The sequence below is a fragment of the Notolepis coatsorum genome (genome assembly GCF_963971535.1).
Source record: "Notolepis coatsorum genome assembly, chromosome: 11".
In the NCBI taxonomy this organism is placed as follows: domain Eukaryota; kingdom Metazoa; phylum Chordata; class Actinopteri; order Aulopiformes; family Paralepididae; genus Notolepis; species Notolepis coatsorum.
This window is the reverse complement of record NC_140175.1, coordinates 32,987,129-33,012,229: the sequence shown is the minus strand read 5'-3', so window position 1 is coordinate 33,012,229 and position 25,101 is coordinate 32,987,129. Positions and strand designations below refer to the sequence as shown.

The window sequence follows — 25,101 nt, the reverse complement described above, 5'->3', positions numbered from 1 at the left end:
CCACCAGAGAGACTATTGGCAAGCTACCCAGGAAACAACATAAAGGATATAAAAAGATGGCAAAACACATAATAAAATAATAATTATAATAATAATAATAATAATAATAATAATAATAATGTATTATATTCATAAATATAAAAAAAAATCCCAGAAATGAACTGCTGCTGACATCACAATATCACCAAAAAAGGTTTATAAATGAAGGTGTATATGTTTTTTCAGGTGTGATTTAAAAAAATATATATTCTAAGAATCTTAGAATTCTACCACTCTATAGCTATCAGTAGCCTGTAGCTATTATGACATAGGTATGATCGGATCCCTCGGGCACATGAGACCCTGTGTTGATTTAGGGGGAAAAACTAAACACAAACATACTTATAATACTTAAAGGGAAATTCCACCACAGTGATCAGTGCTCAAATCCATTATCATTTACATTTCAGTCATATAGCTCAGGGGTTCCCAAACTTTTCAGGCCAGGGCCCAGAAAATAAGGCGTCAGAGAGCCGCGGCCCAATGCACATCGTCAGGCTTTTTTTTTTTCTTTTTTTGCCAGGCGACCGATTTTTTAAGCCAAATATCACTTCAATCCTTTAGTTAGTTAGTTCATTTATATGTGCTATTTATGAGAGGGCTAACTTGTTGCAAAATAATAATGATAATAATAATAGCCTCATTAAAATACTATTGTTGCTTTGGTTGTTTTCAGCGTTTTATGTGCATAATCTGTTATTTAGTTTGAAATGTTCGTTGAAATAAGTCGATTTTTCGTTTTTTTTATTTATTAAGTTAATATAAAACCATATAGTCACATTTTAGAATACAATATAATAGAATTTTAGAATACAACTAGAAACACTGTCCTGGCCTGCTTCTAAGTTCAGTGGCCTGACAAAAAAAAAATATATACCTTTGGGTCGCGCCCCTGACTTTGGGAACCACTTATATCCAAAGCGAAGTTCTGTAGAACAGGTCAGCAGGAAGGACACTGCATCATATTTATAATCATTGGTACAGAAGCTTTGTCCAGCCATACACACAAACATAATTTGGAGTTTATTTTTGGACATATAGGAGTCAAAGTCAAAGTCAGCTTTATTGTCGCTTCTCATAATGTGCAAGACATACAGAGAAATTAAATTGCGTTTCCCCACGGTGTATATATAAAAAAAGAAAAAAGATCTAATGTAAACATAAAGTAACATATAGGACACTATAAACATAAGTAACATATGGGACACGATGTACATACACTATACAGGACTATATACAATATAAACAGTGGCTAAAAAAATGATGTATGATTGAAATAAATATAGGAGGTAAAAGAGAACTTAGTGCAAATCTTTTTTAGCAGCAGTGGTACAAAACTATGTAGTAAACTACAACTGATAAATAATGGCAATTTTGCACGACAGCAACCTAAATATTTAACTCTTGTTGTCCAGAAATACACACAACTGCTGTACCAGTAAACAACGATGCTGTACCAGAGTACATTGTCTTTGAATAATACCAGCTAAGTCGTAATAGGGGCTTGTTAGCCAGTTTTATAGCCCTCCAGAAACAATTGGCACACAGGTCTCCTTTGTTTTAAAGAGGTGCACCACTTGGTCTTCCATATTCTGCACCCGCGCGCCCACTCCCCCTCCCCCCACCCGGCCATACTGTACGTGGAGGAAGGTCTTTAGGCCCATGATACCACCCTCTCCCCATTAAGCTACAGACAACACTGTCTGTCAGCCCAGCGGCACCGCAGCACTGAGTGAGTCAGCCTTTTATTTTCAGACCCTTACTTCATGTTCGCCCAGTGTGTCCAACAACAACCAAGCATGTCCACCCCCTCACTCTCTCTTTCTCCCCCTCACTTAACACTGCCTCTCTCTCTCTCTCTCTCTCTCTCTCTCTCTCTCTCTCTCTCTCTCTCTCTCTCTCTCTCTCTCTCTCTCTCTCTCTCTCTCTCTCTCTCTCTCTCTCTCTCTCTCTCTCTCTCTCCTCTCTCTCTCTCTCTCTCTCTCTCTCTCTCTCTCTCTCTCTCTCTCCCTCTCTCTCTCCCTCTCTCTCTCCATCTCTCTCTCTCTCCCTATTCTCTAAGCAAGGCCCATTTGTAAAGGAATGTTTATTATGGTAGAGTGTCCACGAGCCCGTCGGAGCCAAGGTCTTTCCTTCGCTTCCTGAGCGGGGCCGGGAAATGGGACCTTTTTAACTTTGTGCGTCAGCGGAGTCGCCTGGAATCTGGCTCCATACGGGGTATAAACATATATATCCAGCCCATACCACCAGACGCTCGGCCATTTCCCGGCCCTCGGCCAATGGGAAATAATGGACTTGAGACGGGACGATCGTGAACAAGGGAGAGGGGTGTGTGGGGGGTGGGGGGTCTGCTGTATGGCGGTACGGGCTACGTGCCGTCTCGCTCTCCTCAACATTCATCGACAAGTCAAATATTTAGCCAAGGGCAGTTCTAGTTTTATCAACCGACAACACTATTAGGGAGAGGGAGCAGAATGCCGCAGACGGAACAGTGTCTTTCATTTTCAAAGTACACAGCAGATGGATGGAGTGATACCCCCCCCCATCGGAGTCCTCACCATCACTCCCCTCCACATTCCAACTGTAGTGCATACTAGATTGACATCTTGTTTTGGACTTACAAGGGGGTGCGCGGTGGGGACAACGGCGGAGGGGTGGCGGCGTGTTGTACAATTAATACCGTTTCACAATATTTGAGCTTGGGAAAATGTACACATTTTCAGAAAGTAGGGCTGGGAGCTATATCAAATATGAGAGATTCAGAACAATGAAAATCACGTTTTCCAATCTCTTCCATATCTTCGTATGTTGATGTCAAATGACCCAAAGTGTTGCTGTTTTTCTTCTTTTTTTTTTTCTTCACTTTTTCTCCTTATTTTTCAATTTTTCTCCCATCCCAATTTCGTATCGCCAATTCTCCCCTTCAATTCTCCCCTTCAATTCTCCCCTCCCCTGTCTTGAATGTTGCTAGACTATGCCTCCCACTGGTCGGCTGTAGTGAGGATAGAAGCCTTGCATCACGTGTCCCCTCCGGTACACGAGGAGACAGCCTGTCGCGTCTTTCCACCAGACAGCGCGGACTCTCAGTGGCGAGGAGTAACGCATGGGAGGCTCACGCTGCGTCCGATACTTCCTGTCTCTGCTGTACAGGCATCACCCAACCGACCTGTAGGAGTCGCTGTCCACAACGTCCAATCCCCACCCATCCACTTTCCACCCGCTTCCTCTGCCAATTGAGATAGTATGACGACTGGCCCAAGCCGCAGGCAACGCTGACTCGGGGAGTCGAGACCGGAGTCTCTTGCATTGGTGACGAGCGCAATCTCCGCTACGCCACCCAGCCGCCAAAGTGTTGCCGTTGTTAAAATGATGACCAAAGCCCTTTGCTCTCTATCCCCCTGGATATCAACATAATCCAAATTGATTCATCAGTCTGTTGTCCGTTGTTATAAAGGATATCAGCTAGCTAGTACGCAAACAAGTAATGAAAAACTAGTTTGCTACAAATGACAGTAGTTCATTTTAGAAACATGCTCATTCAGAAACATCCGCAGCATATTTATCACCTGCTAGCACAGTCGGTCAATGTTAAATCTCCCATAGCAACTGATCACACTGGTCTCATTAATCTGTTAACTAACTTGACATCTCCTTTCAGTGAACAGAGAGCCACACCCCCTCAACATACTGATAGTTGGCTGTGCTCAGAGAGTGTGCACTAAAACACTTATAACAAGTCAATTGATACATCTGAAGCTGAAAAAAGTATACTCCTAACATTAACATTCCACAATAAGCTTTTTCTGACTTAATTAACATCATTGTATTGGTTCTTCAAGGTATATCGTCGTGGATCTATGCAAAGTTATTGATTTTTACTATACCGTAGTCGTCAATATATAGTAAAGTAAAAAAGAAAGAAAGTATAACAAGATGTCAATCACTGTAAGTTGCACTCGGAAAATCAGATACCATCAAATATGATACCCGCATGTCTACGCAGAGCTGTCTCTACACCTGTACGTCACAGCCTGCTAAACAGTATCACTAATAATAACCAAAACATGAACATTTATGAGAACATTTATGAGCTGTGCAGTGATGTAGTTATCAGAAGTAAACAAGTTAACAGACTATTACTATGTATTTTCTGTGTAAGGAAACCATATCTTTATGGCTGCGGTCATTGTCGTTTCCATGGACACAGTGTCGTTTCCAATAAACAAGGCTGCACAGAGCTAAATAATTTCACTTCATTTTTCATTTAGAAAGTGAGTTTAGTAGGAGAAAATACAATTTTAAACATCAGTTTGCACGTACCACACTTAAACAGATGTGTCCTTCAGTTATTGGTGTAAAGTTATGGAATTCTCTCCATAGCGAGCTTAAGGGATGTAACAGTGTTTATCAATTCAAAAAAATGTATAAAAAAAAAAAATTTAGTCAGTATGAAAATCAAAATGTGATCTGAATAGTGAGATCTTTTTTTTCTCTTCTCTTTCTTTTCTTTTTTATTCTTTATCATTATTATTATTATTTACATTTTTCTTGTTTAACTGTGGATTGTGTTTCTTTTATAATGGTATAAATGATTATTTGTGTAAATAAGGTTATACGCCGACCATTAAGAAAATACATGTTAGTTTAGGAATAAGGGGCAGGTAATTATAAGATTTATTCTTCTTCCTGCTCCTTTTGTCCATGGAATGGCTATTTATGATTTTTTAATGAAGAAAACTATGATTGTATTATTCCATGTGGCAAATAAAAACTCTGAACTGAACTTTTTTCAACTCATTTTCGGTTCTTATCTATAAAAGAGACTAAACGATATGGGGGGAAACAATAATATATTATAATGTATTCAATATGTTAAGGGAAAATAATATGAGTAAAGGTAGCACCGGTTAGTTTACTTCCTGTTTGGGGCAGAGATGTTCGACAATGGAACGTCGTCCAACTCTCTGCGTAGGAGTGTGCCTTATACCGTCAAAATGAGAAACATATTGTGATGTCATAATTCTTTAGCACATCGCCCAGCGCTATGGTGTAGTGCTCTGCTTGGGGAGAGACAGGGAAGCCAGAGTTCAGCTACTCCTTGGTTGGAAACGGTGACAGGTGAAAGTCAAAGGAGGTCGAAGGTTACTGTAACCTTGGAGAGAAATCAATGATGCCGTCTCCCTAGACGATTATCATGGGTGTGTGTGTGTGTGCGTGCGTGTGCATGTGTGTGTGGGTGTGTGTGTGTGTGTGTGTGTGTGTGGGTGTGTGTGTGTGTGTGTGTGTGTGTGTGTGTGTGTGTGTGTGTGTGTGTGTGTGTGTGTGTGTGTGTGTGTGCGTGCGTGAATTTGTGTGTGTGTGTGTGTGCATGTCACATGGCCCGAGTACTGCGCTGAAAGCCCAGTGAACCCTGGTGATTGATTGGCTGTGGTATTTGTTTTAGGGTGGATCGAAATAGAAAGACGGGAAACTACGAGGATGAAAAAAAAGAGAAAAATATCACAGCCAAAATATCACAATGGAGCCAGGGATGATGGAGGAATAATCAAATCAAAGAAATAAGAGAAATAAAATTAAAATAAACAGTTTTGACAACGACAGGAAGTTGTCGAAACCAGTGCTTCCAGAAAGGTCTCTTCCATTAGACCCCCCCCCCCCCCCCTTTACTGTGAACTGGAATGGATAAATGAACTTTCAATGACATGGCTTTGTGCTGCGTTCCCTCCTCGTTTTCTCCTCTCTCTCTCTCCCTCTCTCTCTACTCTCTCATTTTCATTAACCTCACAGGGACCCTTCCATGACAGTGAAGGTTCCGTACAACCCTGACACAGACCAGAAGCCATTATCACGACGCTCATTATTGTGCATTATCTCCTCCGGCGGTGTCAGCTATCAGAGAAAATAGAGAGTACGGGGGAACGGTAGTCGCTGGCGTGGATCCGTGACCTCTTTGGCGGAGCCGCCCCAACCACAGATTAGGATGGGTGGCGAGGTCACGGTCTGTCTGTCTGTCTGTCTGTCTGTCTGTCTGTCTGTCTGTCTGTCTGTCTGTCTGTCTGTCTGTCTGTCTGTCTGTCTGTGTCTGTCTGTCTGTCTGTCTGTCTGTCTGTCTGTCTGTCTGTGTGTCTGTCTGTCTGTCTGTCTGTCTGTCTGTCTGTCTGTCTGTCTGTCTGTCTGTCTGTCTGTCTGCCTGTCTGTCTGTCTGTCTGTCTGTCTGTCTGTCTAGGGCTCGGGCCGTCGGCACTCAGAACTGAAATGACCAGGAGGCTTTTGGAGGACAAAGCCAGAGGAGGTCATCGTATGGTGTTCGAACGTCGAGTAGGCAGTTAAATGGTTAAAAACAAAAACGGCATATGATTTTTCATAGTTAAACGTGCTGTAGTTGGTAATTATTTGGTTAAAATAAGTGGTCTACATGTTAAAGTAATAGCTCGACATTCCGACAGCCGTATAGTGTGTTTGGTCAGTAAGATGGATCTCCCAGTCCCTCGTGCTCTGTTGTAAACCCAAAATACATTGCCTGCTAGCCCGTTCCCACTTCATCCAATCAGGAGAGAGAACTGTAAATAATTTGACTAAAGAATAAGTACAAATGGGAGACTGACCAAACACTCTATATCAGTGATAGCTGTCAGAATATACAGCTAACACAGATGTAAAAAAAAAAAATAAAAAAAAATACCACTTACGGCACATTTAAATCTAAATGTAGATTTAACTATGAAAGAACGTAGTTTCTGTAAAATTCCAAAAGGTCATAAAAAGTCTGTTGAGTCATGTCTTTTTGTTCTTCATGTACGCAGCTCTGTGCACTCGGGTCACTATTGGGGGGGGGGGGGGTCCGAGGAGGATTGTCACTATCACAGCTGGATAATGTGTGCCGGGCGTGTCTCCAGCCGAGCTGTCAGGCCTGTGACGCATTTCCTTTAGACACAGACCAGATGCTGTTGTTCTCAGTGGTTCTCTACAGTAAAACACTATAAAATACTCCCCCAGTGATACCACTCATCCCACACAAACATCCCACCGCCGGTCATCGGCGACGCTCTCCAGGCTCTCAACAGGACATGATACAGGATGCGCTATCAAACCGCCCGGTGGCCTATCAGTGACTGTTGACAGTCCCATAAACATCTCATCATCCTCTCTTGATTTGTCGCGGTGGGAATGAGATATCCACAAATCCGCCAACGTCGACCCGCCAACACACTGTCGTCCCTCTACGTGAGGATAAGAAACTTGGCCTGAAGTGTGTTCGTTTGATCAGACCCACTAGCCACAAACCTGGGCTAGTGGGGCGGCGTGGCTCAGGGGTAGAGCGGGGCATCCAATGATCGAAGGGTTGGTGGTTCGAATCCCGCTCAAGCCCATGTCCATCCCACTGCCGTTGTGTCCTTGGGCAAGACACTTAACCTACTTGCCTCGTATGAGTGTGTATGCATGTGAATGAATGTTGGTGGTGGTCGGAGGGGCCGTAGGCGTTGATTATTCGCCACGCTTCCGTGAGTCTGCCTCAGGGCAGCTCTGGCTGCAATTGTAGCTTACCACCACCGGGATGACTGTGTATGAACGAATAATGGACTCTGTGAAGCACTCTGAGTCAGAGAAGAGCGCTATATAAATCCAATCCATCATTATTATTATTATTATTAATGGCTTCAGTGTCGGTTCGATCCGACCCACTGTCGATGTGTTTTCCAGCCAAAACCCAAATGGAATGAGCAAAATACCACAGTGTACATCTGGAAGTCTTCCCCTGTTTTCAAATTACCAAATTTAATTTGACAGCAAAAGGTCAAACTCCCCCCTCGCAGGAGCACAAGTTGCGATGACAGATGCCGCTGGCTCGTGTCGTTCCTGGCCACTCCAGCGCCCCAGCTCTGTTAGCCTTTTTTGTTTTCATTACTGTGCAGCGATAAAAACCTAAAGTCCTCTCTCACACAGGAGCCCTTGGGGAGCGTCAGCGCAAACAAACAAGGTTAATTGTTTCTCCAAACTGGCCCTGAGGGCTGCACAGCTGTGGTCCCCTGTGTCACACAGCTGTCGCCAGGCAGCCAGCTCCGGACATCTGGGGAGGTTTTAGCTTCAAGTACTTCTGCATCACCCCGACACGTGGTACTTTTGTATCACTCTGACACGGGGTACCGTTGTATCACTCCTACACATGGTACTTTGGTATCACCCCAACACAACACATGGTACTTTTGTATCACCCTGACACATGGTACTTTTGTATCACTCCTAGTAGTGATACAAAAGTACTATGTGTTGTAGTGATACAAAGGTACTATGTGTTGTAGTGATTCACTCCAACACATAGTACCTTACCTTTGAATCACTACAACACATAGTAATTTTGTATAACTCCTACTAGGGGTGTAACGGTACACAAAAACCACGGTTCGGTACGTACCTCGGTTTTGAAGTCACGGTTCGGTATGGGTTTTCGGTACAGTGGGGGAAAGTTTGGCTTTCCATGTTCCACTCAGGGCTGATGTAGTGTGCAGTAACTAATTGTACTTGTAGGGCTGTCAATGAATATTCTATATTGAAATGAATAATCGACTTGTAAAAAAATATATATATATAATAATAATTTTTTAGATTGTGAAAAAAACAGCCCCCGGTGGGCGGTCGTTAGTGGTTAACATACTGTTGTATTCGTTCGGTACACAGACGTTTGGTACGGTACCGTACACACTGAAACGGTTCAGTACGGATACTGTACGTGTACCTTTACACCCCTAACTCCTACACATGGTACCTTTGTATCACTCCTACACATTGTACCTCTGTATCACTCCAACACATAGTAATTTTGTATCACTCCAAACATAGTACTTTTGTATCACTCCAACACATAGTACTTTTGTATCACTCCAACACATAGTACTTTTGTATCACTCCAACACATAGTACTTTTGTATCACTCCAACACATAGTACTTTTGTATCACTCCAAGACATAGTAATTTTGTATCACCCCGACACATAGTACTTTTGTATCACTCCAACACATGGCCAGTCCTATTGGCGACCAAACAATTGCTGTCATTTACCTATTCATGTGTAGCTGTTGTTTGGTGTTTGGTGATTATTGTACATAGAGCTTCTCTAGTCAGTCCCACCTTCTATGTTAAAACTTGGCCTCCTCAGTTATCACCTCCTGTATTGCATTTGACATTCGAAATGTCCAAAACTAGGTGGTAACAAATTAATTGATAGCAGCACTAACACACACACACGCACGCACGCACGCACACACACACACACACACACACACACACACACACACACACACACACACACACACACACACACACACACACACACACACACACACACACACACACACACACACACACACACACACACACACACACACACACACACACACACACACACACACACACACACACACATGCGCGCATATAACACATAAAAGCAGCAGAACTGGTACTTACATAAATGTTGACATCTGTGTTGATGGAGTGTGAGCTGTAAGTGATCTGTGAGTCCGAGGTGAGGATGATGTTCATCTTCTTGGCAGCGGTCATGTTGAGCGAAAACATTACGAAGTCCTGGAGAAGAGAGGAGGGGTTTAAATATTGACCTAAAAATTACTTGATAAAATTGAGGTACATAATTTTCCGGACCCAACCGAGCCAGCCTAAAATAGCCATGTCGTGTCGCCTAACTGACACCCCACTGTTGAAACACACATGTGTGAGTGTTGCCAGGTCCGGCTTACATAGGCTTGCTTAGTCTTGTTTTTCACTAAAAGAGCTGACCCCCCTTAGTTTGGTTTGGTCTTAACCCTTTCACTACCGCACTACCAAATGGTTAACCCTTTTACTGCGACAATACGGAAGGTTAAACCTTTCACTGCCACGCGTGACGCCACAGAAGGTTAACCCGGTTAACGTCTGTAGTGTGGTAGTGAAGGGGTTAACCTTCTGTAGTGTGGTAGTGAAAGGGTTAATCAATCAAGACTTTGTTCATTAATTTGCCCTTTTTAATTTGTTTTCTTTAGAGCTGCCATTTTGCCAATTCATTTGAAAACCTTAAAAGGCATTAAGGAATGATTGCAATTTAATCACATTACCCCTTTTGACCCCAGCCAACTCCCATCACTTCAAAAGCAAAGCCACAGTGATCACTCTGACACGCTGACCAGGAGAACGTCAGAGACTATTATACAAAGGTTTCTGAATGGACCTTTGGATTAAACGTTTGAACCGTATGACCACCAGTCTATTGTCTGCGATACAGGCTGAGATACCTTCACTAACGGTGACTAGCTGTGTTATTCCGAAGGAGCTGACAGGTCAACAAAGCTATAGTTACACCAGAGAACAATGGATTCACAAAATGGATTGCCATTCAACATTATACTAGACATAGATAAATAATAATATACTAGACATAGATATTTTTCAACATATATTAATCATGCGATTAATGTGTTAAGAAATGTTTAACTCATTGGGCGCCAAAAACGAGTATACTCGTGTTTTGTCGCCAACGCTTGAGCGCTAAAAACGAGTTTGCTCATTTTTAGATCCTTTGATATGTTTCCTTTGATCCCCATTCTAAACACTCGCTCGGAGCTGCCTGTGTCTCCCTGGCACAGCTGCCTATGTTAAAATTGCAATGACGATCAATATACCTTTGATTTAGAAATATTTGGAGTTTCAGGCGAGCAACCTGAACGATTTGGGCATAATGCATATACTGTAATACGTCATATCTAAGAAAAAAGACTGGATTATTTTGGAAAGGGGCGATGTTTAGCATAGAATAGCGCACAAACTAAAGTATGTAGAAATGAACTGGTTAGTCAGTGTTGGACTATAAACAATGCCTGTCAAATGAGCCATACTATTGTCTCCATAGCTATAATACAGAACACACGATGGGTCCGCAAACATCGCTAAAATGGTCAATAACGCTGGCGCCATTGAGTAGAGATGGGAAAACAGCGTGGCGGTCAATGAGTTAATGTTTGATAGCCATACTTATATTTTCTCACAAGTTATTTCCTGAAAAATCAAAGCCTGGTCAACTACCTGAGACATGCAAAGTGAGACGTGTAACTTATTCTTTAAATGGTAAATAAATGGTAAATCGTGCATTTATATAGCGATTTTATCCAAAGCGCTTTACAATTTGTTCCTCGCATTTGACCCATTCACTCACACATTCACACACCGACGGCAGAGGCGACCATGCAAGGTGCCAACCTTCTCATCGGACACTTCGACACGCTGCCCGGGAGGAGCGGGAATCGAAATGGGAACCAGACGGATTACCAGACGACTGCTCTACCTCCCAAGCTACTGTCGCCCCCACACTCTCTCTTTAGTTTCTCATGTGTGCTGCTAGACCATAATAATAATAATAACATTACATTTATATAGCGCTTTTCTAGACACTCAAAGCGCTCCCCACAATGTAGCGTGGAAATCGCCTCCTTCACCACCACTGGTAGCACCCAACCTTGCAGGCTCAATGGCTGCCATACACTGGCACCAGGCACACATCACACTACACAATGGCTGAATGGCTCAGGAGACATGGATTGATATCAGTTCAATTAAGGGGGAGGGATGATTAGGTGGCCTTGATGTCAGGACCTCGGTTTAGCATCTCATCCGAAGGATGGCACTCGCAGCTGTATGGTGTCCCTATCACCGTAACAGGGGCATTGTTACTGACTAGTCCAGAGGACAGAGTGCCGCCTGCTGGACAACAACACCACTTTCCGACAACGACCTTGACCGGGGCTCGAACCGGTGATCTTCCGATCATGTGTCCGGAGCTCTACTCATGTAGCCATGTTGTGCGTGCATAGTCAAAATGACTTTGCACAACAGTTATCCAGGAATGTAATCCCCTGATTCACCTTGGTAAGAACTCTCTGGGATAGAGACGGTTATGTAGAACACAAACCCATTTTTCTAACCTTTAGGCCACCACTGCCCTCCACATCTTACCTCCCAAGTAGGCTATTCTAAGCCACGTTTTCTATTCACATTAGAAAATCAGAAAATGATCAAGATGATCATTAAAATAACAGGTAATAGATCACGTTAGGATAAAGCCTGCTGATAATGATAATAATAATAATAATAATAATAATAATAATAATAATAATAATAATAATAATAATAATAATAATAATAATAATAATAATAATAATAATAATAATAATAATAATAATAATAATAATAATAAACATTATTTGTATAGCACCGTTCATACAGAAACTGCAGCTCAAAGTGCTTCACAACAGAGAAAAGACATAAACTAAAATGTCTTTTTATATAAAAAATAAAGCATAAAATGAGCACATAAAGTGCAGACATAAAATCACAGTTTTTCACATTAGGATCTACTGTAACATCCCAACAGGCCACATTGTTTATGGTTTGATTCAGTTTTAAATAGACAATAATAAAAAGAGTAAGATAAAATAGACAGAGTAAAATGCAATAGTGCAATAGTGCAGTGCAATAAAATAGTAGAATAGATCAAATAAATGTTTTACAGTGTAATAAAATAGTTCTGGATTACTGTTCAACAGTTCAAAGTCGTCTTTACCTTCTCTGATGACGTAATAATTGACAATAATAATAATAATAATAATAATAATAATAATAATAATAATAATAATAATAATAATAATAATAATAATAATAATAATAATAATAATAATAATAATAATAATAATAATAATAATAATAATAATAATAATAATAATAATAATAATAATAATAATAATAATAATAATAATAATAATAATAATAATAATAAAAGTAATAATAATAATAATTCCACACGGCGGAGGCCAAGCGTGGTGCGTTGAGTTCATGCATTCTCACGGAAGGTTACGCTGGGTGGGGGGGGTGGGGATACAGTACAAACACAAATGTCCAAACAAAAACAGCGCCTAAACATCTAGACATATTACTATACTATACACATCAGCACGTCAACAATGGCCCCCCGGTGCAGCACTCCAACTGAAGAAAACATGCACCGCACATACTATGGTACAGTAGCGTTGCAGCATATTAAGCAGCATGTACAGTATGGTTGGCAGGAGGAAGTGAGGAGAATTCCCACAGGAACTCTGCAGTGATTAGGAAAAAGTAAAAAAACAAGAAAGGAAAATGACGCACCGTAAACATTTTTTGGCTCCTTGTGTTTTATTTTTTTGTTAGGGGATGCGGGGGGGGGGGGGGGGGGGGGGGGAGTCAATCAAAGGTGACACAAAGGGAATAGTCATCCTTGACATCTAGGTCAAAGTGGAGATGCCCCGAGTTAAGCTCTACTCAAGTAAAAGTATTCAAGTACTTAATATGAAAACATACTCAAGTGCCCAAAGTAAAAGTACTTCTAGCTTGCGTGTCCTGAAACACCAAAAAGGTTCACCAAAAAGGGATTGCTGGGCCCGTGGCTTCCTCGCTGTTGGCTGGGTCTAAGTGAAACAGTTACATAATTTGTATGAATGTACATACACACAATAAAAATGATTTCTCCCTCTATGTGTAAAAGGAAGGGTTATTTATTTCACATTTTACATTTGACACAAAGGGTCCACATTGTAAAAGTCATCTCTCACTCCCGTCTCAAACTCAGTGACACACGCGCTCAAATCCAATCTAACACCTCCTTCTTCGCTTGGTCAGATGAGATGGCAGCTTGACACCGTCGGACGTGGCTCTAACTCTCTCTCTTCACAGTAAAGGCACCGGCGTCTCAGCAGCGATAGACCTAGAGACGTGCACCGCCGGGGCCAACCCAGCCTCAAACTATTGTATCCATTAATTGGTGTATCTAAAGGATTCATTTTCATCAAAAAAAAATTCATAAAAAATGAAAATGTTTTTCATTTGTTTTCTTGTGTTTTATTTTCCCCATGAATGCACACTGTAATCCTGCGTGCACTTTGAATGCTTCTGAATCAAATGATTCTCCTTCCTCCTTTGTATTTCAGATCAGATCAGTATTTCAGATCAGATGAGACACGCTTTGGAACATGTAACTGCCACCAATGAAATAATTTTTTTGCATACATTATTCTTTTATTTTTATTTATTTATCTGATTCAGTCCATTCATTGTGACACCCCCGATTGTTAAAACAGTAACACGCTGGATGGACAGACAGACACTCGTCCTAATCCAACACTGTCTGTGCCCCCTCCAACACCAGCAGCACTGTGGCTCTTGTAAGTAGCCTATATATAAAGAGTAAACAGTCCATTCCTAGTCCAAATAAAGAAAACAGCCCAATCACTTTGAAAACGGTCCAACTTGGTAGTGAAAACCAGGCGGGGTGGTAGAGAGAGAGAGAGGCTTATCCAAATCCACCGTTAATCTGTGCTGTGGTCTAAGGTCTCTGGCTGCTTGTCCACCTGCTGGGGGGGGGGGGGGGGCTGCCTACAGAGATTCACACAGGCATGACGAATGGATGACTCTCTCTCTCTCTCTCTCTCTCTCTCTCTCTCGCTCTCTCTCTCTCTCTCTCTCTCTCTCTCTCTCTCTCTCTCCCTCCCCCACACACACACACACAAAATGTGTACATACAAATGTGAGCTCTCTGTCATGCACATACACATGGATGCACACATGCAGGCACATGGATGCACACACTGCAAAATGTGCAGACACACACACACACACACACACACACACACACACACACACACACACACACACACACACACACACACACACACGCACACGCACTCACACTCACACTCTCTCTCTCTCTCTCTCTCTCTCTCTCTCAGTCTGTATCACGTACAGTGAACCCCCAGCGTGTGCTCCAGCAACCGCGGGGAAGATTACAGGGCCCTCTTATTTGTTTGGCTGTGCCCCGGACACACGCTTAGCTCACGAAGCCGAGCAATGCCTTTACCCCAATCCAGCGGGAAGAAAGCCAGATGCCTCGTGCCGGAGCACGCACTGAATATAGATGAGGTACAGCAGAGGACACGCTGCGACCGCATGGGGTGGGACAGAGTTGGTTTTTAAATTTTTTTTATTTGCCAAGGAATTTCGATGTAAAGTACAATATCCGCACGCTACTCACAATATCCAGGGACAAGCCATTGTGCCCCGAGTAAGGAAAAACAAGAACCAGGAATGTCTGAGAAACAACAACATTCAAATGGAACTAATTCAATTACCATAAATCCTGGGTGTAATTGTTTCCAAGCCCCCGGATATCGTTTAGAAAGACCTGGTTTTAGAAAAGGTGAGAGAGTCGTGGATTTAAAATCCATTATATTTCATAAAAAACGACTCAACGCACTTCATCAGAACAGAATGGCCTTCAATAAAATAGCTTGAAAACACAGGAGGGGTGGAGGATTAAGCAGCAGTCATGAACAGACATTTCCACCACCGTCCCGCTGTGACAACTTGTGACGCCAAATTATTTTTGATTCTATTATAATTGCTAATCTCTACGCTTATTATTTTGGAAGAGGGTTGTTCTGGCGGCCGGCCTTGTTGGACAGACGTGTTGAATGGCTGCGGAGTGGGGGGGGGCGGGGTGTCAGTGTGAGATTCTCTCTTATTAAATACACAGACTGCTGCTGACAGAGTGTGATCCGAGAGTGGGAGATGATGAGCTGAAACAAGAGGGTGCGGTGGAATTAGCCTGACCCCCGGATAGCAAATCAGGAATTAGCCTGGCACCCGGATAGCAAATCAGGAATTAGGCCGACTCCCGGATAGCAAATCAGGAATTAGCCCGGCCCCTGGAGAGCAAATCAGCTAACATGAAGTGTAGTATTGTGGAAATAGAGAATAAATGGTCTGGTTTTCAGATTTCAGAAAGATAGATAACAACACTCACCTCTAACACTATCTCTAACACTCCCCTCTAACACTCCCCTCTAACACTACTCTCTATCACATCACCTCTAACACTCCCCTCTAACACTACTCTCTAACATTCACCTCTAACACTCACCTCTAACACTACTCTCTAACATTCACCTCTAACACTCCCCTCTAACACTCACCTCTAACACTACTCTCTAACACTCCCCTCTAACACTCCCCTCTAACACTCACCTCTAACACTACTCTCTAACACTACTCTCTAACACTCTCCTCTAACACTCACCTCTAACACTACTCTCTAACACTACTCTCTAACACTCTCCTCTAACACTCACCTCTAACACTACTCTCTAACACTACTCTCTAACACTCTCCTCTAACACTCATCTATAGCACTCTAACTCTAACACTCACCTATAGCACTCTAACTCTAACACTCACCTATAGCACTCTAACTGTAACACTCACCTATAGCACTCTAACTCTAACACTCATCTATAGCATTACTCTATAGCACTCACTTCTAGCACTCACCTACAGTACAACAGTCACCACCACACATTTATAAACAGCCTAACCCATATCTATCTCTCAATGAACTCAATGAAAACCAGCTTATACAAAATGTGAATCAAAGGAAGGGAAATGGAGGAAACTATTATATTACTCTAATTCCTAACAATACAGACAGTCACACACACACACACACACACACACACACACACACACACACACACACACACACACACACACACACACACACACACACACACACACACACACACACACACACACACACAGTATACATACAGACAGGCACACACACAGTGGGGTGCCACACGACGCTTGCTGTCATCAGGCCGTGAGGAACACTGGGGTGCTAACAGCATGTCCCCAGATCAGGGGAGTAGCTGATGGTAATAGCGTGTCTGTGTCAGTAACGTGTAAACACACTCCTGGATGAAACCCGGATGACAGGCGGTACACAGCAGACATCTCTACAACCAATTAAACGCTCGGAATAAAAGAGAAGAGAGTGAGGGGAGCGGATGCCCCGTGTATATTTTATCGTCCACTGGGTCCGTCCGACTCGCAACCCCACTTGTCTCCTCACTCCTGTCTCTCTGATGTGCGGAGACAAGTCCTCCGCTAATTAGTCTGACAGAAGGGGAAATTGTAAGAGCCCTGCTGGCAGGAAGTCCAGAATGTAAAGGCGTCCCTGTTATGTCCTGCAGTCGGCTTCCTTCACAGACTAAAAAACATCAGCAAGCCAGCAGGCCAGGGGCATAGGCGACTGATGAACAAAGAGAATATATATGAAAGAGAGAGAGAGAGGGGGAGTAGATAGAGGGAGAGAAAGGGGGGGAGAAAGTGAGGGATAGAGAGGGGGGGAGAGGGAGATACAGTATGGAGAAAGAGAGAAGGAGAGAGGGAGAGAAAGAGGGAAAGGGAGAGAGAGAAAGAAAGAAGGAGGGAGAGAGAAAGAGTATGCAAGTGTGTGTGTGAGCGTGCGTGGGTGTGTGTGGAGAGGTCAGAGAAAGAGAGAGGACGGGGGAGAGAGGGATAGAGTAGGGCTGAGCGATATGGCCAAAAACTTTATCACGATAAAAATGGTCATTATTAACGATATTTTTATTAGTATTTAAAAAAAAAAGTGTTTAGTGTTTAAACAGTGTTTAGTGTTACAGCCCCTCACACTCCAGTTCTCAGGCTGCAGCTGGTTTGAAAGCAAAAGTACAAAAAAAGTGGCTGTGGCTCCAGGGGAGTTGAACAGTTCTGGCTCTGCTAGTTTCTTTTCTATCTTTTGGTGCTTACTGTACATGCACCGTGACTCGCGACCAGTGATGCCGGTAACGCGTTACTAAGTAACGCGTTATTGTAATCTGATTACTTTTCCCTGAAAATAGTAATCTAACGCGTTAATCTTTAAAAGCCAGTAATCTGATTGCAGTTACTTGTCCAAGTGGCTGTGAGTTACTATTTCGTTACTATCTCATCATAAATTCATAATGCAGGCGGAATGCAGTATTTTATTTCGTTTTCGACAGTCAAAAATACATTTTGAGCTGTTTTTCTTATTATTATTATGGAGTGACGTGGTGTGGCAGTGAAAGGGTTACACAAGAATGTGTCCCGCGGCGTGACTGGACTCTCTGTCTGTGAGTGACTCTGCTTTGGCCCAATCACATTCCCCATCCACAGTCTGCGAATCAGAGGCAGAGTAGGGCGGGTCTTCACAGCAAGTCATGTGACATATGCGCCAATCGTGTGACAGCAGGGCTCCGTTGTTATGTTCGTCTGAGAATTCCACCCCAAGACTTTTGCGGTTTCTGTTCAGACTTCCACCCCAAAACGCTCGTCTATGCATATGCGGAGGAAACAAAATACTGTCTACTGCTAAAAACAGCACATCCAATTGCATTGAAAGCATCTGGAATCACAACACTAGCCGACGCTTCGACTAGGTACAGGAGGACTCGGAGGCCAGCCAAACAGCAAAAGAGAGAGATTGTTTCTTTCCCTATTGATTAATGTATATTTGATGGTGGCAGAGCAAAAGCTCTTATTTGCCAGATTTACAGTTAATTTACATGTTAAAGAGAGACTGATTGTATGTTTATAGAGAGACATTTATAAAAACAATTTAATAGTTACAGTTGATATAATTGAATAGTTCAGCCTGCATTTGTTAGATGTGAATAGATACACTGGTTTTGTACAACCACTGGCTGGCTGCTCTAATGCTGTGAGCATCATAGACTGTTGCTTTACCATACTTGATGGTACAGAAGCTGAAGCACTAGTTTAACAATTTACGTTATGTGCAGAGAAACAAGTTAAAAACAATTTATGCACTTTCAATAAAGCGTTTAAAAAAACTGTTGGGGGAACGACGACGACTTTGTAACCTAGTTACTTTCAAAGTAACTAAGTTACTCTGATAATCAAGTAATCAGTAAAGTAACTTGGATTACTTTTTAAAGGAGTAATCAGTAATCAGTAATCGGATTACTTTTACAAGTAATCTGTGGCATCACTGCTCGCGACTGGAGACTAGCTCTGCTAGCACACATAGCCTACTGTGTACAGACGGTTTCAAACTGTATTTTAAATTAGAAAGCAAACAAAATAAATGGACAAGAGAAAAATAAATCTCAATTTGGTCAGTATTGTCATTTGGACAAGCAAAGCCATTACTTTAAGTTGCAGGCAAGAAAGACAAGTCTGTCCATTTTCTCTGGCCCTGTTGCAGGTCACAATAATAAAAACAATTAATAAAAAAAAAAATATAACTTTTTTTATTATCGATATTATTTTTATTATCGATTATAAAAATATATCGCCAAATTAATAATTATCATTTTATCGCCCAGCCCTAGGATAGAGAGGGATGGGGAGAGAGGAAGAGAAAGAGGTAGAGTGAGAGAGAGCGAGAGGGATGGAAAGAGAAATAGAGGGAGTATGAGTATACAAGTGTGTGTGTGTGTCTGTATGTGCCAAAGATACCTATAATACTGAGTGTGTGTGTGTGTGTGTGTGTGTGTGTGTGTGTGTGTGTGTGTGTGTGTGTGTGTGTGTGTGTGTGTGTGTGTGTGTGTGTGTGTGTGTGTGTGTGTAGGTGTGTGTGTGTGTGTGTGTGTGTGTGTGTGTGTGTGTGTGTGTGTGTGTGTGTGTGTGTGTGTGTGTGTGTGTGTGTGTGTGTGTGTGTGTGTGTGTGTGTGTGTGTGTGTGTGTGTGTGTGTGTGTGTGTGTGTGTCAGACAGAGCTGCAGGCAGAGTGATTATCTTTGTATCTCAGTCCCCAGTGTCTCCTTTAATCTCCTCTACTGTCAGAATATGTTGATTATGAAAAAGACGATGGCTGAATACTCTGATAACATGGTCTGTAATGAGTATTTTTATAATATGGGCTGTAAAGAGTACTGTATGGACTGCAATGAGTACTTTGATAATATGGACTGTAATGCGTATTTTGATAATATGGTCTGTAATGAGTACTTTGATACTATGATCAATAACGACTACCTTGATAATATTATCTGTAATGACTACTTGATAATATGATCTGTAATGACTACCTTCATAATCTCTGTAATGAGCACTTATAGTATAAATGTACATATAGGATTATGATGTCACATTCTAGTACCAAGGACAGAGGTTTTATTGTTATTATATTTGATTTGTATAGTCTGTACTGTCTATGTAGTCCCAAAGAAAGCTAATTGACTAATCATGTAATAGGTCCTACAGTCAGCATGGCTTGATTCTCGTTGCATGTCAAAAGGTAATATCACAATACAATGCGAGGGAAAAATCAGTGATATGACTTGTTTTCCCGTATTTGAGAATAGATCGTTGGCTTCTCCTTCTTGTGAAACACAGCACGTTGTACAATGAGCCAAAAATGTCCCGTTATCTAGGAGTAGAATGTGTCCACAGAGCTCACCGGGAGACCGGGGGACAACGTCGAGTTCTCACTGGTCGTGGGTAAAAAAGCATGAAACTGGAGAAGGAATGGATATGAGGAACATGAGTGTAAAGAGATTCGAAGATAGACATATTATTTCCCCAGAACTCATTGATGCTCGCCCAGGACCCCCCCCCCCCCCCCCCCCCCCCTCTTCTTTTCCCATTTCACCGTCTACCGCTGTCGCCATTATCTACTCCTCCTCTTCCTCCTCCTCCTCCTCCTCCTCCTCCTCCTCCTCCTCCTCCTCCTCCTCCTCCTCCTCCTCCTCCTCTCTCCTCTCCATCCATCCATCTCTGACTCCACCCTATTAGTTGGAACAATGAAACATGAGCGTTGCAGCCCTGATCACTCTCCTTTGCTATTTCTGTTACTGGTCTTTCAAGATACAATTGTTTTCCTCTTTAGACTTTTCTTTTTTCTTTTTTCTTTTCTCGAGAGCAATTTTTTGTCTTTTTTTTGCTCCCTCCATGGGCCTTTTGCTGACGCATAGCAGTTTCCCGTTATTATTTCTCTCTCTCTCTCTCTCTCTCTCTCTCTCTCTCTCTCTCTCTCTCCCTTTTTTTTTTTTATTTTTTTATTATTGCAAAACAGAAATTATTAAAAGTCAGTACTCAACACATAATGCATAATGCAACTAACAGTCAAGGTGGTTAAAATTACATGCAAGTACAGAAACAAGACAAAAAAAAAAGTCTATAATAATATTTTAACCGTATACAGTGTATATCCAGCGAAATTAACAATTATACAAATGCTTATATAGGACATACCTAGGCCTGCCACGATAACACATTTTGCTGGGCGATTAATTGCCCCCGAAAATATCGCGATAAGCGATATTATTGCGACCGGTTAGAGAATTCTTTTTTGGAGAAATTTATTTCCCAAAACTTTTATTTTGAAGCCCACCGCTCCGTCTTTTCCGGTGTTTAAGACTTTTATTTTGAAGCCCACCGACCGGACCGGAAGTATTGTTGTGATTATCAGGTACTTTTTGGGTACCAGAAAAGTCACGTGAAACACTGCAGACCACTGAATAGAGACGCGTCTCTAGGATTTCATAATCATTATGTTTGCAGCAGGCACAAGTGCAATAAACAAAGGATACAGTCACTGTGTATTCTGCCTCATTTATTGATTAAACAAAACCGACATCAACACAATTTGCCACCGAGCGGAGAGTTTAGTCTCGCAAAAAGATCGCTGACTTGTTAAGGCTTGTTGTTAGGTTAGGTGCTAATGTTGTGCTAGCGTTTTAGCATGGCTATCGTACATAGCGTGATCAATATAACTCGCTATTGATTGTTTGTATGAGTAACGTTAATGCTAGTAGAATAGACACAACGTGAGGTAATCACAATCCATTTTAAACCGGTTATTACCTAATGCTAACGTTAGCAAATAGACGCGACTGGTAACGTTACAGCTTGTTAGCCTAATGCTCGTTAACGTTAGCATAGACAGCCTAGCTAACGTTAACGCTTGTAGAATAGACACAATGAGAGGTAACGTTAGCGTTAGCAGAATAGACACAACGAGGGTCTCGTTAATGTTGTTATTGATTGATTGATTGAAAACTGTGTTTACTCTGTTTGTATGAGTAACGTTAATGCTAGTAGAATAGACACAATGAGGGGTAACGTTAGCCCCACGGAGCTCCTGTGCTGTGCTGTAGTAAAGCCAGCGGCCCGCCTCCCAACACGGACAGTGACTGACAAGGGGCACTGGGTCCGCCTCATTAAAACAAACGCGCAAATAGCAATTAATCGCGCCCGTCAAAATCATTGCATTCATTTTAATTATCGCGGCAATTAATCGATTTATTGCTTATCGCGGCAGGCCTAGACATACCCCTAATACCTATTTTCTAAAACCCTACACACATATGCTCCAGCTCGAACCCCCCCCTCCCGGACCCCTCCTTGGATAGTACCTCCATTATCCCTCACTCCTAACCAGATACTACCATTATAAGCTAGCTTTTATTCTCTCCACCACTTCTACCCACATTGACATTTTGGATTCGTTGAGACCCAGAATTCTTGCTGTAGATATTTCTTGATATATCACATCGAGATATGTAAGAGACCAAACTTTACGGCACATTTTTTCCGGTTGAAACCAGCGTGATGCGATCAGTTTTTTAGCTACTGTGATACCCGATAAGACCAATCTCTTTAGCTGTGGATTTACTGCAAACTCAAAAACATCATTCAAAAGCAATACAGAGGGGTGTACTGGTATATTCTCTCTCTCTCTCCTAACCGGATCCAGCGGCCCTGTCTCGGCCTCATGCCAAAGCCACCTCTGACCACCCCATGCCAGGAGAGAGTGACATACTGTGATAGAGAGTGATACACTACACCACAATGATACCAATGTACCTGTCGAAATACTTCCCAAATGTCAGTGAATTCCACGACCACAACACCAGAGGGAGTTCCACTAATCACGTTCAACCCAGATTCGGCTCAAACAAGGGACATGTTTCACAATTATGGAACGCCCTACCCACAGTCGTAAAGGAATGTGAATCCCTACCCTCCTTCAAAACCGCTCTCAAAGAGCACCTACGGGTGGCTGCAATTAGAAACTGGCCCCGGTAAATGTCAAAAATCCCCCACCCCACCCAACCCCCTCTAATGTACAGTTTTTCCCCTTCGGATTAAATTTGTTTTATGATGTTCTCTCTTTCTTACACAGTACCGTATATTTGTATGTCTTGTATGTCATAAATGTCTTGATGAATTGAAAATGGGGGACCCTGATGTAAACAAGACAAAAGTCTTTTTCTGGTCTGCATCCCCTTAGCAGTTGTTTGTATTGGGCTGTACTGTATTGTACCCATTCTGCAATCTGTTAATAAAGTTTTCAATAAATCAATTAATCAATGGCTCGTTCCACCCTCCTCTTCTGAGACGGGGCTGCCGTGGAGAGAGGCAGTCAGACCAGGCAGTCAGACCAGGCAGTCAGACCAGGTAGTCAGACCAGGCAGTCAGACCAGGCAGTCACACCAGACAGTCAGACCAGGCAGTCAGACCAGGCAGTCAGACCAGGCAGTCAGACCAGGCAGTCAGACCAGACAGTCAGACCAGGCAGTCAGACCAGGCAGTCAGACCAGGCAGTCAGACCAGACAGTCAGACCAGGCAGTCAGACCAGACAGTCAGACCAGGCAGTCAGACCAGGCAGTCAGACAAGGCAGTCAGACCAGACAGTCAGACCAGGCAGTCAGACCAGGCAGCCAGACTTCCCCTTTGACCCCTCCCTTCCTAGGAGCACCTTTGTCCCCACCTCCCCTCTCTCTGGAGGACCTATTCCATCATTGTTGTTTACAGCGTGGAGGTGATATGAGGGATCATGGCTGGGGTTGAATCCTGGGTTAGGTGGCTGAGAGTGGGGGGTTGTGTTGCTTGGTTTACGTAACATGAGGAATGGGCTGTTCTCTCTGTCACCATAGAGGGCATGCAGGTGAGCGTCAACTGTCAACGACAGGTCTTAAATCAAGCTGAAAAACAAAGGGATTAGAGGGTGAGAAGTTGATGAGAGATGAGAGAGAGAGAGAGAGAGAGAGAGAGAGAGAGAGAGATAGATAGATAGATAGATAGATGGATGGATGGATGGATGGATGGATGGATGGATGGATGGATGGATGGATGGATGGATGGATGGATGGATGGATGGATGGATGGATGGATGGATGGATGGATGGATGGATGGATGGATGGATGGATGGATGGATGGATGGATGGATGGATGGATGGATGGATGGATGGATGGATGGATGGATGGATGGATGGATGGATGGATGGATGGATGGATGGATGGATGGATGGATGGATGGATGGATAGATAGATAGATAGATAGATAGATAGATAGATAGATAGATAGATAGATAGATAGATAGATAGATAGATAGATAGATAGATAGATAGATAGATAGATAGATAGATAGATAGATAGATAGATAGATAGATAGATAGATAGATAGATAGATAGATAGATAGATAGATAGATAGATAGATTCACACTGATCGCCTCGAAATTCCGTTGCCTAAGCGTACTTTACCATCGAAACGTGTATAGACATATACACTGGTAATCGCGATGGCGATGCGATCACTTGGAATTATTCTTTTTGGAATACCTTCTGGCTAAGGTAAGGTATATTCTATGTCTATTTTACCGAATCTAAAACGCGTTTTTCTAACGATCACAGTTCTGTGTTTCACCCGACGTAAAACATGCTCGGCAAACACTATCACAGTTTTGAGTTAAAACGACCCCACCCTTTTTGTGATTTTGTGAAGGTACATATATACATGTTATATACCTTTGATTTGGGAGTATTTGGGGGTTCAGGGAATCAACCAGAACGATTCGGGCTTATAGCAGCTTTACGCGTTTTAGCTCGCGATCTATAAAAAAACACTGGATTATCTTCGAAATGCGCAATGTTTAGCATGTAATAAACTACAAACTACAGTGTGTAGAAACAAAAAAAAATGTCCATGTAATGTCTGTCAAATGAGCCACACCATTGTCTCCACAGCTATAATAATACAGAACACACACAGCTTTGCAAATACCGCGGAAATGACTATCAAGCTGGCCATCTAGCGGTAGAGATAACCGCTAAGCGTGGCGCTCAAAGTGTTAATCGGCCACAAACCAGACGGGGCAGCACGGCCTCAAACCAGACGGGGCAGCACGGCCTCAAACCAGACG

General features: G+C 42.5%; 1 protein-coding gene across 3 annotated transcripts in view; it reads right to left on the bottom strand.

The window, feature by feature from the left end:
* eng (endoglin) overlaps positions 1-25,101 on the bottom strand; it is an 88,257-nt gene that overhangs the window by 24,305 nt on the left and 38,851 nt on the right. For all 3 annotated transcript variants that reach the window (XM_084324060.1, XM_084324062.1, XM_084324061.1), the window contains exon 3: positions 9,503-9,619. In XM_084324060.1, coding sequence (XP_084180186.1) covers positions 9,503-9,619 — 117 coding nt within the window. The remainder of the gene's footprint in view (positions 1-9,502; positions 9,620-25,101) is intronic.